General features: G+C 40.1%; 1 protein-coding gene across 1 annotated transcript; it reads right to left on the bottom strand.

The window, feature by feature from the left end:
- Positions 1–71: 71 nt before the first annotated feature.
- Positions 72–15,595, bottom strand: LOC121652394 (isocitrate dehydrogenase [NAD] subunit gamma, mitochondrial-like). The gene is made up of 12 exons (XM_042005171.1): positions 14,348–15,595; positions 13,467–13,514; positions 13,250–13,255; positions 13,070–13,167; positions 9,180–9,295; positions 8,913–8,973; positions 5,552–5,684; positions 5,344–5,477; positions 5,146–5,248; positions 3,527–3,673; positions 521–676; positions 72–446 (listed from the first exon to the last, which is right to left on the bottom strand). The coding sequence occupies exons 1-12, from the start codon at positions 14,417–14,419 to the stop codon at positions 345–347; spliced, it is 1,176 nt and encodes a 391-aa protein (XP_041861105.1). The 5' UTR covers positions 14,420–15,595; the 3' UTR covers positions 72–344.
- Positions 15,596–17,312: the final 1,717 nt, after the last annotated feature.

Raw genomic sequence — 17,312 nt, 5'->3', positions numbered from 1 at the left:
TAGTCCATCATCGTCATGTTCGGAGTTGAATTACTCTTGTTTCCTTCAGACTTTGATGAACATCAGTCATCTTCCAAGATTTTGTTTTAATTCTGCTACATTTACATCATCATGCGTAAAACCATTTTGTCTACTGATCATTTCTAAAAACATAACGGAGCATCAGAGATTGTTGGATAATAAAAACATGAGGATAATATTTCATAAATACATTCATCGTCTTCATCAACCAGGAAACAGTTTAACCCAATCAACCATGATTAGAAAACATAGAGATAAGCTTTATCCTAAAGTTGCATAGAAGATTTTATGAGAACCTCCATCCTCCTCCTGCTGTCAGGTTTCTAGATGCTGAGTGTTTGGGGTCCTCCACTCTGAACAACATTCATGATGGTCTGGACTACCTCGGTGGTGGACCCTTGTCCCCCCAGGTCCGCAGTGTGGATCTGTAGAGAAAAGTGACAGTTACACAACTTTCCTGCTTTCTGTGTTCATGGTTATGTAGGCATTAGCGTCCTACCCGGGTCTCAGCCAGAGCGGACAGGATGGCCCGACGGATCATGTCTGCATAGGAGTGGAGCTTCAGGTGGTCCAGCAGCAGACAGGACGCCATCAGCATGGCGGTGGGATTGGCTATGTTCCGGTTAGCTATGCTCTTCCCAGTATTCCTCGTTCCCTGTTCACATGAGAAGCAGCAGCAACTGGAATTTAGTCTGACGGGACTGAAGTTGTGTCCCACACATACACAGAAACATACACAGCTGTACATGGATGCCATGTGACCCAAAAAGACAGACATGATAGATTTTTGAGATGTCTGCGCTGCAGTCACCACTGCCTATCCAGAGCCACGGAGGGCCTCGCCACTCTGCCACCGTGTCCTCTCCTCACATGAGCCGATTTTGTGTTTCACAGTTTATAGACCCACCAAAGAAATGTTGTTTTTCTCACAGAATTATCAGAGTTTTTCTCAATCATCCACTTTACGGGTTATTTTAACCTACACATAGATAACACCTTAGCCCTTCTATGAAGAAAATCTTTAAATGTGCTTAATTTGATGGATTTTATCCAATATGTTCCACAGCCGACTCACAACAGAGGACACACCCTAAACTTGGTCATTACCTTTGTCCACCAGTGTGTCCTCTATTTTTGACTTGGCTGTCTGACCACTGCCGTGTGTGTTTTAATATCACAGTTTTTTTACAGTGGGAGACCTTGGAGCGAACTGTTAGGAAAAGCAATCTAACCTTAGAAGTGGTCGCAAATTTTATTACAGTTTTAGATAAATGTCCTCCAGTTGTTTTACCTGCCCCTTGTGATTTTATTGTTGATGATTTTAACAGTCAGCGTCAGTCTAGCATCAATTTGCTTGCCCCACTTACAACAAAAAGGGTACAAAGTAAACTTATTGCCCCCTGAAGAAGCAAGGAAATAAAAAACTGAATAGTAAATGCAAAGCGGCAGAAAGAAGATGGAGGAAAAATTTTTTTTTTAGTGACCAGCTGATAACATATAATAATGCTATTAAAAAGGAAAGAAATTCTTACTTCACCAAATTAATAAATAATCATAAAAACAATTAAAAAGTTCTATTTTCCGCAACTGACCATTTATTTAACCACAATTCTAATACATTTCAGACAACTTCTGATCCTGTCTGTGAGGAGTATGCTGAACTTCAGAGGAAAAATAAACACTTTCAGATGCAGCATTTTATCTTCCAACAACACTGTTTCTAATCCATCTGACGAAACATTGGACAGTTTTGTCCTGGTTAATGCTTGATAACGTTTTCTCCACAGTGAACAGTTTTGGTGCTACTGGATCTTACTGCTGCGTTTGACACAATAGATCACGCTGTTCTTTTAAGAAGACTTAAACATCTGGCTGGCTTTTCTGGTGCTGTTCACAAATGGCTCCCATCCTATCTTACAGACAGAAAACTCCTGGTAGGGTTTGGATACATGCTCCTCCAAGATACATTAAATTACATGTGGTGTGCCTCAGGGTTCAGTTGTAGGCCCTGTTCTTTTCAGTTTGTATACGCTCCCTCTTGGTGGCATCATCGGGAGACATGGAATTAACTTTTGCAAGTATGGTGATAACACACAGTTTTATATCTCCATGTTTCCTGATGATACTAGATCAATGGGTGCCCTTTTTAACTGCATTTCAGATATCGAATTCAGGATGGCTTTTAACACCTTACTGGGACAAAACTGTAGTCTTAGTCATCTAAGATGTCTAAGGCCCTATAAGAGAAGCATGTTTCTAAACTATAGGCATTGTCCCTGAATCCATCTTTAAAAGTGAAAAACCTGGGCTTCATTTTTGACTATGACCTTAGTTTTGACACACTCACACACCTGTGCTATTGCTGACACACGCCTGTGCACATGCCTGTGATTGGTTGAAATTATGGCACATTCATAGCGCTGCAGCATGTTGAGCAAGCATGTTGACAGGACTGAGCAGACGGTTCACTGACAGCTTGTGCACAGGTGTATGGCAGCAAGCAGAGAAAACAATGAGGGAGAAGATTGTTTAAACTGAGGGAAAGTTTTGTCCTTATACAGCTACACAGGTAGGAGAAAACACTGAAATTCATTTTGTCTGAACAGAATTAATTCATATTTGCTAAGTTGAAGTTTTTTTTTATACAAAAATATTTTCCACTCAAAATGTAACTTATGCGCAAAAATCACCTGTCTGCACTCAGAATGTTGCTTTGCTGCTCAGGAATGAGGCACAATAATAGCTTCATAGATATTAACATACTGGATGATTTAAAGGTCACCATGGTGATTCATCAAAGAAACCCAAGAGGGCATTACCAGAGGGGGAAAAAGAAGAAGAGGGGACAGAGCAAGGCATAAAGAAAAGAGTCAACATTAGACTGACTTTGACTGACTGGAGAGATCTCAGAGAAGAGACAGGATGAAGATAATGCTCGTTTAAACTTGTAACACACTTGTCCCTGTTCTCTATGTGGCAAGAGCAAAGTTTGTTTTGGTCTTGTTATTATATACTTCCTGAGAAACCTTGTATATGGAAGGGCAGGGGTTGTGCACGCTGTGGTGTCCCTGTCTTTGTCTGAGATAGGTGCTGTATAGATTTTTGTAGTGAGAAAATCTAAAGTTTAGTAGAGCCTCTTTAAAATCCATGTGTTGTATTTTTTTTAGGCTTGTGTCTTCTATCTTTTGTCTGTTTAAATGTTGACAGTGCACTTGAGCTCTTTGCAACTGTTTTCCAATGTGTTTTTTATGCTGCAAATGAGGAGCTGTTGGCCTGAAACCCTGTGGTATTCTGACTAAAACATGTCAGACATCTAATTGAGACCACAGATAGTCCTACGCCTCCTTTCACATAAATATGACTGTTTTCTGTTGAAAGTTCATGAGCTTCCAGAAAAAATAACGTCTATGACACACAAGAAAAACACTGAAAAACTTTGAAGACATTTCTCATAAGTTCTGAGAACTTTTCATGAATTTAAACTTTTGAAGAAAACTTGTCTCACTGTCTCAAACACAGCGTAGTCCTCTCCATAGTTGGCCCCAGGTACTAGGCCAGGTCCACCAACCAGCCCAGCACACACGTTGCTTACAATGTTTCCATACAGGTTGGGCATAACCATCACATCAAACTGTTGGGGCCTGGAAACCAGCTATGAAACAAGAGAACATGCTCATTTCTTCTGGTACAGCAGGGCATTTATGGACATAAATGGATGTTTATGGACATGTATGGACATTAATGTACATGTATGGACATATATAGACAATTAAACATGTGTATGGACATATATGGACATATATTGCAGTGCATGGAGATATATTGACATATATGTATATGTTTGGACATGTATGGACATGTATGGATGTGTTTGGACATATGTAGAAATGTATGGAGACGTATGGTGATATAGGGACATATGTATGTGTATCAATGTGTATCGACATGTATGGACATTGATGGATAAGTATGGACATTTATGGATGTTTATGGACGTATGTGGAAATGACACATATGGACTAGGGCTGGGCAATATGGCCTATAACTGATATCCCAATAATTTTTTTTTGCCTTGCCCTTTGTCTTTTTTTATTATATGAGGTGGGCACCCCAACCCGCTAACATCAACTCCCACCACCCCTAGAAAAGCAAGTTCATTTTATTTTCTATAATTACTCAATTTATATGTTATAAATTTTTTTCATTCAGTTATTTTATATTCAAATATTATCTAATCATTTAAGTTTTTTTTTCTATTTTCCACCAGATCACAACAGAAGTAATCTAAGGTTCTATTTTCTCTAGAACAGGTTTATATTTTTTCCTTTTATTATAACAACTAAACAGCCTTTTTTTTTTTTATTCCTGTGCTGGTATGTAATTATGTCATTTCATGTCTCTACATGCACACACAGGTGAGCCGCACTCCCATCAGCAGAGAGACAGCGCACGTTAGAAATTGTTGCATCAACCATCTATAAATGCGATGGAAATATCTGCTTCGATAACATCTGTTCAAAAGAGCATCTGGAGGTGTTTCCTGCTCCGGTGTACTAAAAACTTCATGTCCATTGGGAAACACACACAACTGAACAATCAGTTTCTTCGTCACTGTCGTTTCTGAGGCGAATTACTGCTTAAATTGACATCTAGTTAGAAAGCTAGCCGCCTACACCTTGTCTCCATATGTTTTCCCGTCTCTCCTGAAACAACAACATGCATGTGCATAGGAGAGTTTTCTGGATGGGTGGGGGTGGGAGCTGTCTGTCTGCTGTGAGTGAAAGAAGCCTTGCTGCATGTGTTGAACTTCACTCAGCAGCAGCAGAGTGCTACGAAGAAAAACCCACGTAGACGACTTAAAGTGCTGCTGTTACAGTTTATACTTGATGTTCGTGATATAGCCAATTCATATATCCTACAAAAAACATCTCAGGATACGTCGAGTATGCTCGATATATCGCCCAGCCCTAGTATGGACATGTATGGGCATATATGGAGATATATGGACATGTATGGATGTGTATGGACATATTTGGACATCTATGGACGTGTATGTGGACACATATGGATGTCTATGAACATATATGGACATGTATAGACGTATGTGCACATATATGGACATGCCTGCATGGTGGTGTTGTCCACAATCATGCTGTCGAAGGTGATTTCTGAGTAACCGCTGGCAACCTCTTTACAACTTTCCAGAAAGAGTCCATCAGCCAACTTCCTGCTCAATGAAGACACAGTAGGACATGTCAGATGTCTTCAGAGTGGATCAGAGTTAAACAGAAAGGGACAGACGCTGACTTATCAGAGACTGACATGATGTTAGCTTTATGAACAGCTGTGACTCGTCTCCGTCCTTTGTCCCGAGCCATCCTGAATGCATAGTCAGCAATCCGTAAGGATTTAGTCCTGGTGATGATCTTTAGACTCTCGACAACACCAGGAACGTTCTGCAGAGATGGAGAAAAGCTCAGACAGTTTGGACGGAAGCTGGTGTCCAGAAAGAGAAGCCATGCTAACACACCTCATGCTCCAGACTGCTGTACTCTCCTTCTGTGTTCTCCCTGATTATCATGATGTCCACGTCTCTATGGCGAGTCCTCACGCCGGGCAGAGACTGGCAGTGCATCACGTTAGCATACAGATCCAGACTAGTCCTGCAGAGAGCAATTCAATTAATTTAATTCAGTTCTCTCTTTCTTTCTTTTGAAGGGAAATTTATGGCACAAAGAGTTTTTCCATGTTTCATAGTATGTGATAGTTTAATAAAAAGAAAAACAAAGACAACTAACAACAAGTAACAGGTTAGAAAACACATGCAGTTGAGCTTCAATGTAATACACACGAAGGTAAAAAAAAAGTGTAAATGTAAACAGTAAATTAAATATCCGAAAGTAATGAGATATTAATACACACTATAATATAGTAAAGTGCAGTAGTAAATTATTATATGTAGTGTAGCTGAGCAAATACCAAAGTAAACCATCCACCATTTTTGTGGTGGAAATTGTGTGTCTGTCATAAATAATTCTAAAGAGAATCGGGTCATTTTCTGCTTGATACTGCTTATTTCTTAACAATGAGAAAGAAATCTGGGAGGACAGGCGTGGTTTTTGGTTGTTCTAACAGCAGTGGAAAACTTCAATTGTGAAAAAAACTGAATGCAAAGAACACAAGTTGTTAATCAGATACCAAATTCTGCGTTTTCATGTCGCTGTTAAGCTCAAAATGGCGCAACAAGTCCCGTTTATCATGCTAGTCATTGCTAATAGAGACAAGGCGACGCCCTGCTGCTGAGAGTAAATGACTATTTTTAGAGATATTGTGAAATATGAAGTTGTACTTCTGAGACGTGGAGAGATTCTGCTGTTACACTTTGATTATGTTGACGTTGAACCTTTAAATCAGACACGTTGGTAACATTTTTCTCCCTGCGGTTCATATAGTAAATAATTTTATTCTAATTTTGCAAAAAAAACAACATTTGGACATTAGTTGTAACCTTGTAGATGATTGTAAAAGTGTGAAACTTTGCAATACGTTTTATTGTTACAACGTGAAACGTGTGTTTTTTAATGAGGAAACTACAGCAGATCCTAAAAATGTCAAAACCTGACGAAGTTGTACTTCTGAGAGGTGGAGAGATTCTGCTGTTACACTTTGATTATGTTGACGTTGGACCTTTAAATCAGACACGTTGGTAACATTTTTCTCCCTGCGGTTCATATAGTAAATAATTTTATTGCTGTGAAATTGGCGAAACCACTGGTATATGCTCAAGAGCAGTGGCGGCCAGCCAAGCTGTCAATCGCGAAAAATAAAAGAAAAATTCATTCAAAAACACATTACGTCTCTCTCTGATTAATGCTTGGTTTTGCAAGAGTCTATCTTTTAAAGGTCCATTAATGCTCGATGCAGAGGACGGATATGGGGACGGATGGACAATATTGTCTGTTTCTGCAGAATTTGGTCTGTTTTCATGCAGCTTAGCTATCTGTGGCTTGACGCAGAAGACAGAGCAATACCACTGGAAATTGTGGGGGAAGTGTTGAGCAGAATAGACGACATACGACCTAGGAAAGAAACAAACCAGAGAAGAAGAAGAGAATCAGGAACAGAATTTCTTTTCAACTCGTTGGATCTGTCAACAAGGAACAAGGATCATGAGGAACTATCAGATGATGCATGGCTACTGGACCTGGAGTCGATGACAGAACTAACAGCAAAACTGAACTCACTTAACAGCGAGTTTCATGGAAACGACCGACGCCTTCCCCACATAATAAGTGCCGTGAATGCGTTCGAGGCCAAGCTCAGTGTCTGGACTACTCATCTCAAGAAAGAGAGGCTGACATACTTTCCCAACCTGGAGAAAATGTCACAGTCCATCATATAACCATGATTTTTGCCCTGAGCAATACTGTACAGAGTTCAGTCAGCGAGCCGAGGTTGGTTTCACACACCGTTTGGCAGCGCTAATGCATCAGTATGAAGTTGTTTCCAACTGCCCAACACGCCACGCCCTAAACATTCGCAATTCCTTCTGCAAAAGCTTGCATAATTTATACAGTTGTTGTCCAAGTCTTCTTCTCCTTTTGCTTTTTGTTCCCTTCCTGCTCCTCTTCTTTGTTTTTGTTTTTTTTTTTTTTTTTTGCTGGTTGCATGTTAGCTATTCGGCTCAGCACTGCCCCAACGATTTCTGATGGTATTGCTTTTTCTTCCGCATCAAATACGGAGAGCACACCTACTAAGTGAAAAAACTGACCAAATTCTGCATGTAACCAACACAGAAGACAGACAAAACTGTCCATCCATCTGCATATCCGTCTTCTGAGTCGAGCATTAATGAGTCTTTAGACACCATTGAAGATATTACTTCATTTGTCTCAAACCCATTCCTGCCTGGTATTATAGAGGAGGTAGCAGCCAAACTCCAGCAGGTTTTTGCTTTGCCATGTGGAATTGACATAGAAATGACTGATTTGCAGAATGATGCAGAGCTAAAAGCCAGATCAAGGCACAATGACTTTTGGAGACTTGTCAGCAGACAGAAATTTCCTCTCTTCAGTGCATGTGCATTAAAAATTAGTGCCTACTTTGGATCCACTTACCCATTTGAAATGGTATTTTCACAGATGAAAATAATCTAATGAAAGTACAGCACTGACTGACAAACACTTCACAGATTGCCTCAGACTGGCTGTTTGTAGTTATGAGCCAAACTACAAAGCCCTCACAGACAGTATGCAGTCACAGCCGTCACAGTGATTTACTAACAAGACGGCATTTTGCCTTGTGATGGAACAGTAATGATGCAAGAAACACAGAACTGAACTTACCTGAAAGTTCATTTGCTAAACACAACATTAAATGGGTAATGGATATTTTGTATGATCTGCTCACTTTATTGTAAATAATTTCCTCAAATGGAAAATAGGTCACTCTTATATTAAGAGTTTAGGAATATAAGTTATGTGAAATTATAGACAAAATAGTGACGGCCTTACAGATAGCTAAACATACAGTGTTACAGTATATTCTTGGTCACATCCATTTGAAAGCTGGACCAAAGTGTTTGATGCATGTTAATTACAATAAACCTGAAAAAAGCCTGAACTTGTAAGCATTATCTGGACAGTCTTTCATTCAACACTTCAGTAGGGTAGATCTCTTCTGTCACCCACGCTGAGGTTAGATATCTTGGGCTTAAAAAGGTTGGTGATCACAAGAGTAGCACACACTCGCCGTTTCATTACGTGGTGACGAACCAAGTTTCTTATAACTGTCCCACATTGCTACAGCATTTACAACATTAATTCGGATATATTAGGATCATTGGTCTGTAGTGGTCCATTTGCAAATGCACACACATGCAGGAGACTCACCGCAGCAGGTTGTTCCTGGACTTGTACGATGGTGGCAGGTTGTGGTTGGTCTCAATGTTTCCTGATTAAACACAGACATGTTAGCCAACTTCCGTTCATTAAAGGATGAGAAATAGAGCATTTCAGCTAAAAACTGTTCCCCATGTGCCTGTTTTTTGGTGGATTTAGTACATAATGTAAATATTGATATTTTCTTACTTGTTAACAGAAACTTAGGAAACTTGTATTTATGATAAAAGATATGTGAATATATTGTCCCAAAATGACCTTTCAGTGCAACACCATTACGTCTGATGGCCATGATGGCGTTATTGATGTCATCCTCTGCAGCCAAAGTGGAGTCAACATTGACCACTTCAAAGTCCACTGGCACACAGCAGAATCTGAACACAAACACATGAGGAAACGCTGTAGTGGAGAAACAAGGATCACACCTACTAGTCAAATTATGAAACTGTGTTTAAAACATAGTTGGCTGGGCTGAAGAAGTGGTTTAGCAGATTCTGATGTCAGACTTAGGCTAGGTTCACACTGCAGGACATGAGGCTCAATGAGAGTCTTTTCACATTTCCAATTAAATGCGACTTGTATGTGATCTGCTGTATGAACCTTATGCATGCGTAGAAGACACAACGACATGACAGCGAGCGTGTGTGTGACGTCTTCTTGTTTGCAGTAACAGCAGCGTATGTTGCAATTTTAAAGTTATTGTCCAACCATAGCCAGCACATTGGCATTGGCATTGTTTTAAGGAGGAGATACAAAAGAGGAGAGCCAGATTTTTGGTAATGACATTTTGTGGAGCAGTGTCAGCAAAGTCTGTACAGAGAAACGTGTGAGTACGGAGTCGCAGCTAGGAGTGGTGGAGAGTGATGCGAGCGTCTTTACAGATAAGAGTTTATAAACAATGTTTTGTATGACGTGTAGGTCGGATTAATGCAACCTGGCTGTTGCCGATACGTATCACATTTAGGACCACATATCCAAGTGGCCTGGGTCTCATTTGAAAAAATTGGATCTGTGTCTTTCAGACTGTTATGAAAATATCAGGAAAAGGTCACATAGGGGCAGAAAAATCGGATTTGGGTCACTTCAGCCTGCAGTGTGAACCCAGCCTAAGATCTCACTGAAGATAACTGCTGGAAAGCCAAGAAAAAACAAACAGGGCAGGCTGGTGTGGCCTCATTTATAAAACTGTGCGTAGCAACGCAAACTACAGGTGGAGTCTGCGGCACAAAAAGGAAGTGCTGCACGCTTCAACTTTCAGATTTATAAAAGAGTGTGCACGCACGTCCTACGCCTGTTTCCGTTTATAAATCAGAATCAACTCTGTAATACATATTCACCACATCATTTCCATGATGGCTCAGGAGGAAAAAAGAGTTAAGAAGTGGAATTTTTCAGAGATCCTGATGACAAACATAAAAATGTTTCATTGGTGGGCATTACTATTACAGATGCTGTAATCGCCATGTCAGAAGGGAAGACACGTCAGAGGCATCGGAACGTGCAGCTGGATATGTCCGTCAGTACAGCATCCGTCTGTCAAGCGAGAGACTGAAGTTCGAATCCCACAGGGGGGAATCTCTTGCTAAACGACAGTACTAATGCCAATAATTTAGTCATTTGTTTTCATGTACAAAATAAATACGTAGAGATACATCTGATATTGGTAGCAGTTTATTTATTTGCACTTAAATGCCTTCAAAACCAAGCTAAAAGCATCAGAGACTGCTCAGTAATGTGCAATTGTTTTTCATGACCAGTTTTATATTAATGTTGTTTGTTTTATTGTTGTAACTGTTGGACTGGCTCCTGGTCTGGACAGATCCCCATGATATTGTTTCCTCGCAGCAGCATCAAGCCAGATGTTTATTACTTTTACTATTTTATACCTACATTCAGTTTAGAGATAGAAATTACGGAGTCATGTTTGTGCAGAATGGGGGGGGGACTGCTTTGTTTGTGCGTGTATGCATCAGAGACGTGCAGTGAGGTTCATGGCTGGTGAGGCACTGATTTACAATTGTAAGAACTGAAAATAGCATCTTATTTTAATATTCATTCAGCACCATGCAACTACTGGTAAAGCTTCATATCCCGTCAGTCTCCAAAAGTCAAAAATACCAGAAAAAGTTACTAGATTTGTCACTTTTTAAAAAAAAAAAAAAAAAACTGCTAGAGGTCTAAAAACTAGCTAGATATAGCAACAAGCTCGCTAAGTTGGCAGCACTGCACACACTGTGTTGGTGTGTGAGTGCGCCCCCTTGAGGTGAGGCAGAGTACTGTTTGCCTCACCTGCTGACTTTTCTCTGCACTTTACTGCATGATAAGCAGAAATATTTCTGTCACACATACATTAAAGACATTACACACACTGTAGAGAGTCACGGTGTATAACAAATATTTCTATAAAGTTTATATTAGTGAAATGCTGGAACAAAAACGGGCACGCGTCATTCAACCCAGTTTGTGATAGATCGCGCAGTCCGAGTTGAGGCATAGCTCGCCCGTGCCTCCACCGGGGTTTATGCCCAGTATTTGATCAGAAAATACTCAAATTCTGCAATTTTTACTTAATAAACTGTCAAGAACGTGTTAGAGTCATACTGAAAATGCATTTTTAAATCAAATCAGTGGAAACTATTTATATGTTTTATGTATTTTTTTCTTTATCATGACAGATGAGGCACTGCCTCTCCTTGACTGCACATCACTGGTATGCATGTGTGCGTGTGTGAGTGTGTTTTTTTTTATTGCTATGTTATTTGTTTGGTGTGTGACGGCTTGTTTTATTTTAATATGCATAAAAACGCATGACATTTTCATTTCATGATGGTATTTTCTGGTTTAGATTTGTATTATGAGAAACTTATTACTACTTATTTGGTAGTACCAGGTTTATGCATTTAATTAAGCTTTTATTTTGCAGTGCCACTTTTTTTATGGCTCCTTCTACTTCAGGTTCTTCAAGGCTTACAAGAGGTTAGACAAGGGGGAAAAAAGTAGTGTGAGAAACATTTTCCTGTGATTGGTCAGCAAGGTTTGAGGACAAGAAGTTGTGATTCACCGTTCTGTTCAAGTTCTGCCCTCCGGCACAATCCAGACAGATAACCATTCTTACGGATACACAAACATGCTCATAGATGGATAACCCAAACCATATATAAACGGCTACACCTATAGATGGATAACCAAACCTCTTCTCTGAATATAAGAACCTGTAATAAAAAAGACCCCTGAAATAAACAAGCTACTACAAAATTTAATGAAATATGTAAACTTGCTACCTTCTTATTTTATTGCACAGGACATTTATACATTCCAATATTTTTTTACTTAATAATAAATAAATCAGCTCTCCATACAATCAGAGCCCACTCGGCAATCCACTGACTGGTGGAAAGAATCATCCCTTCCTGTGTGACTCGACAATAAGAAAAATGTCATGCTATTATGTAACTGACACATCAATCACTATCCAGCTGATACCCCACCTACCAAGTAGTGGAACGAATGCTGTGGAAACGCAACAGAGATCAGGGTTTATTATTCAGGACAAGTACGTCATCAACTTTACTTCCTGTCTCTAATTATTACTAATACGCAACATGTGCAGGATGAGTGTGTCGCATCTGCCATCTAAAATCACCATGTAGGACTGCCCCAGCATTCTGGGAGGTGTTTAGTCAAACAGGTTGAGTTTGACTATAAAGGCTACAGCGACTCCAAGCTGCTGGTTCAGGTTTGAATCCCAGGCATGGGTCTGTTGCTGCTTCTCAACCCCCCTCTCTTTCTAAACAATACTTTCCTGTCAACCAGCTGTCTGATAAATGTCCTGAAGACTAAAACTACTTTCCCAGATACGACCATGAAAATGGGTGTAAACTGTTTTGTAGTGCTGCAACATTGTGGTGGAAGATAAACAAATGTTGTCAACTCACAAAAGTTTTTCTACAGAAAGATGCCTGCTACAATGTCTGAAATGTACAAACAGATGAGGAAAATTATTGTGATGAGTCTATTTTTAACTTCTCACAAAAGCTGTGCAAAACGTAGAAATTTTCAGTCACAACAATCACAAAAGAACGCTGTGAAATCCTGGAGGGACTCAACAGTCTTCGTGTGTGTCTGTTGAACAGTTTAAATAAACTTACCGGAATAGTTCCCGCACATGGTTAGCAAGCTCCGGTCCGATGCCGTCTCCAGGAATCAGGGTCACCGTGTGCCGGCCTCCATACTGTGCAGGTGGAGGCTGTAAACACAAGTTAAAACAACTCTTTCAAATAATGTGACGACTGTCCGGCCATAACAAATTAATAAGCAGCCATACTCACTATGCTCTTGTGAAGGTAAATTGAGGTAGGATGGTGGGGGATCCGGACATAGGACAGAAAACAGGAGGATTAGGTGGACAAAGAAGAGAAAGACCAACATTTTTCCTGGTGAAATCAGTTTGACTAGACATTGATGATCATGGAAAGTCAGAGGGTAAATGTTGGATCTGATGGTCTGATATTGTTTAGCACTTATTTTTTCACTTAGACAACTTACTGTGTAGGTGGATGTGTGTCTGTGATGACATTTTTCTGCTCCGTCAATCTGAAAACACAGAAGTTACTGACAGATTGTTTAAAAAATGAGAAATTCATATTTTGTCTGACTTGGAGACTTAAAATTTGAATTTTCAGATTACTCTGTGTCTGTAACAGACAGGACATGTTAACTTCAGTCCATGTAGTGTCTGGCTCAGTGGGAACCAGTCCTAAGGATCCAGTTTCAGCCTGGTCCTGCTGGGACTCAGAATGAGGCTCAATGAGCAACAAAAAGCAAACTTTAAATCTTCAGCAATAAAAAAACTGGAGAAATTATAGAGAACAAATTTAGTGACCTTTAATGCTGACTTCAGGTAGTCTGATAGATCAACAAATGCATTCAAGAAATGCAAGCAGACATTATTGGAAGGGAAAGGGAAACCGAAGACTTGTGAAACGCCAACACCAAGTCAATTTGACCTTAATCCCCATGTTTTAATAGGTCAAAGAGAATGAAACTGATAAATGATCAATAAAAATGGAGGTTGCTTCAGCTAAAATAAATACAAAGTTGATTTTATTCAGAATATGCAGATGTTTTACTAAATCTGTAAATAAATAACAAAATACACTTGTATCCGCTGCTGAGAAAAGAAGTTAGCAACATACTGTGGTGCTGATGGGACAGCGAAGAAAGAAGCTAACGTTAGGTAACCGGAAGTAACTTGCTCCGGTTAGTTAACGTTAGCTAGCTGAACAAGAAGCTGCTAATCTACTTAACTCTACATTTACCTCCAGCTCTCATCAAACCAACCAGTAAACTTTTTCTTTTTTTCTGGTCAAACCGCGGTATTTTTTACGGTTAACTGGACATCAGGTTAACTTAGGAACCGCTCTTACTTTTGGATAATGGTAGCTCCTAATGAAAGGTTGTAGGACCGCGGACAGAGACCGGACAGATCGCCCCGACATGTTCACTGTCCCGCGGAGAGATGGGAGAGACGTGGGCGAGCGGCGCGCTCACCGTTAATCCCCATATTTTCCTGACTGTTAAACCCTGACTCTGATCACTAGTCTTTATAAGCCCTCTTTAATTATCAGGCTGTCATCATCAGGACAATTAAAAACACACCTGGTCCACACCTGGGGTCTGTTTCAGAAATCAGGTTATGTTTAACCATACTGAGAGAAATTCTGAATTTTCTGTCCCAGAAACATAGATACGTTTTATCATATAACCATGGTAACAGTGTGAGTAACTTCATTACATGGTAACACTCAGTTACCATAGTAACTGACTCCAGGAAGGAAACCTCCTCTGTGATAGCTTTTATAAAATGAAACTCAGGTCCACCTGCAGCAGATGTCAGACATGGGTTGTCGTAGTAACATGATCTCAGAGATCTAGAAGCTGAATTAATACACGTTTTGTGTAGGTAGGATTTTCTAACTTCCAATAGATGACCTATCATGTCCTGATAAAAATTAATCAAACAGTACCATTTTAGTCATTCAGATTTTTTGTCCGTACATATCCAGCATTAGGATCTAGAATGTGACTTAAGGTGGCAGCAAACCAAAGTACCTTACTGCCTTGAGTTTCAGTGAAGATGGTGCGACTGTGTCCACTGACTACGTCCCTAGTACATACTCTTACATTTTCACCCACAAATTATGAGTCCCTTACAAAATTACAAGCTCATTACATCTCACTATGTTTCAGTGGGTAGGGCAATAATGATGCAAGCATACAGAGATGCAGATGTGTTCAGGAGGCAAACGTTGTCAGATATGTTAAGTTTGATTCACACTGGATGGTGTTTGAGACCAATAGAAAGACTTCTTGTTAAAGACACATTACATAACTTTATGACCTGCTCTGATCTATTATGTGGAGCCGTCACTGCCCAGCAGCGCCTCTAGGCTGAGAAACCACACTCTACTACTTTTTCTTCCAAGACTCTGCATGACTTTGCAACTGAGTTTCACTTTATTTACCATGTCACACTCTAACAAGCAGATTTAAATACACCGGCCATTTTGAACGTGCTCTGTGGCTGATTCAACAAAGGAATGCAAGAAGACATAATTGGAAGGGATAGTGAAACTGAAACCTTGTGAAACACCAAGTCAATTTGACACGACTGCAAATTTCACAACGATTGGAAAAGAGCTCTATCAGCTGGCTGGCATATGAATTCCACATGAGCCTGTCCAGCAGCTTTTCTCTGATGTCAAAACTTTTGCCTGTAGACTTTAGGGTCTAACTCATAAGCCTGCAGTACTGTGGTTTTCACTTTTTCATAGTTTAGGCTATCCTTAGAGGGATTACCACTACAACCTCCAGGGCTTTACCTGTGCGAGTTATATCAATTTTGTTTTTCATGGCAAATTGCTAAAGTTTGATGTGCCACCACAACCAGGCCCACTGATGAAAAATCTGGATTTTAATAACTTTGTGTGTCCGGACTCTACTGAGCAATTTTGACAGTCCATCCATCCATTTTTATTTCACTTAGTCTAATTCAGTTCAACTTCGACCATATGATAAAATCTGTAGGAGGAGTTTGTTAAAATTGGACGACTGTAAATCACCAGAATGACCACTAAAAAGGCTGGTTTCCCACTGGGTATAGGCCATGGCTCCAAGACGATTTTTGTTGGTCTCCCTGTAGAATATGTGTACCAAATTTGATGGTCAGCAGCACCTCAGACTTCCAGTACAACCCTGAGTCCTGTCATTCAAAGAAATGCTTTGATTACTCTGCAGTTGTGGGGAGTATCAGTGATGGACAAGAAGCTGAGTACAGAGAATTGGTCATTCAGTTTGTGAGATGGTGCAGAAACAATCACCTCATCTTGAACGCAAACAAAACAAAATAAATTATTGTTGATTTCAGGAGGAACATGAGTAAACAAAGCACTGTTTACATCCTGGAAGAAGAGGCGGAGGTGGTGGAGGAATACAAGTACCTTGGAGCTCAGCTGGACAACAGACTGGACTGGAAATGCAGCACAGAAGCATCTTCTTCTGGAGGATGCTAAGATCCTTCATTGTCTACACCAAGATTTTGCATATCTTCTGTAAGTCTGTTATGGAAAGTGCAATCATCTTTGCAGCATCTGCTGGGGCAACAGCATCAGAGCTAGAAACTTAAGGAGATTGAACAAACTGATCAAAAAGGCTAGTTCTGTGCTGGAAATAACTCTGGAGTTGACTGTCCAGAAAAGAACCCTGCACAAGCTGCTGAAAATAGTGGATGAGTCTTCAACATCTTTAGACAATACAAAGAAGAAACAACAGTGTGTTAAGTGCAATGCAAGACAGAGAAGTACCGAAGATCATTCTTGCTAGCAGCCATTACCCTCTGGAAATGATTTCTTAATGACCCCCTTCATGCAACCAGCAAAAAACAATGGACCCCCCACCCACCCTGCCCCATGCTGAAATTATTCTTGGCTTTATGCTTTTATCAGTTAGCTTTTTGCCATAGAAGTGCATCCTGGTAAAATAAATATGTTTTAAAATGTTGTATAACATATGTCGATGACATTTATTAACTTTGGGACCTGGTTTACAAAGGTTGTAGGCTACCAAAATGCCAGTTCCATGAGGATGAATCATCAAGATGATAAAAAACTTAAGCAGATACACCTCAACTTGTCTCTGTGTGGACACTGACTTAATTAAAATATCCCACAGAATCTGAACAGCTGGGCCTCCACTGTGCTCTTTGGGTGACTGTAGGTTGGGAACCACTCTTCTACACAATACAGTGTGGAAACAAAAGTGTTCAGTCAGAGCCTTCTTCAGGTCAGCTGGAGCACAAATGTGCAGGTCATTCCAGCAGCAGACATCAGTTGA

This window comes from Melanotaenia boesemani, chromosome 13, assembly GCF_017639745.1.
Source record: "Melanotaenia boesemani isolate fMelBoe1 chromosome 13, fMelBoe1.pri, whole genome shotgun sequence".
NCBI classification, from domain to species: Eukaryota; Metazoa; Chordata; class Actinopteri; order Atheriniformes; family Melanotaeniidae; genus Melanotaenia; species Melanotaenia boesemani.
This window is presented reverse-complemented; position numbering and strand designations above follow the sequence as displayed.

Excerpts from the sequence above, each read along its gene's own strand:
- LOC121652394 (XM_042005171.1), bottom strand. The coding sequence starts at position 14,419 with ATGTCGGGGCGATCTGTCCGGTCTCTGTCCGCGGTCCTACAACCTTTC. Across the intron at positions 8,974-9,179 it reads TAATGGTGTTGCACTGAAAG|GAAACATTGAGACCAACCAC; the intron begins GTCATTTTGGGA and ends GTGTTTAATCAG. Across the intron at positions 3,674-5,145 it reads TGGACAACACCACCATGCAG|CTGGTTTCCAGGCCCCAACA; the intron begins GCATGTCCATAT and ends CTTGTTTCATAG.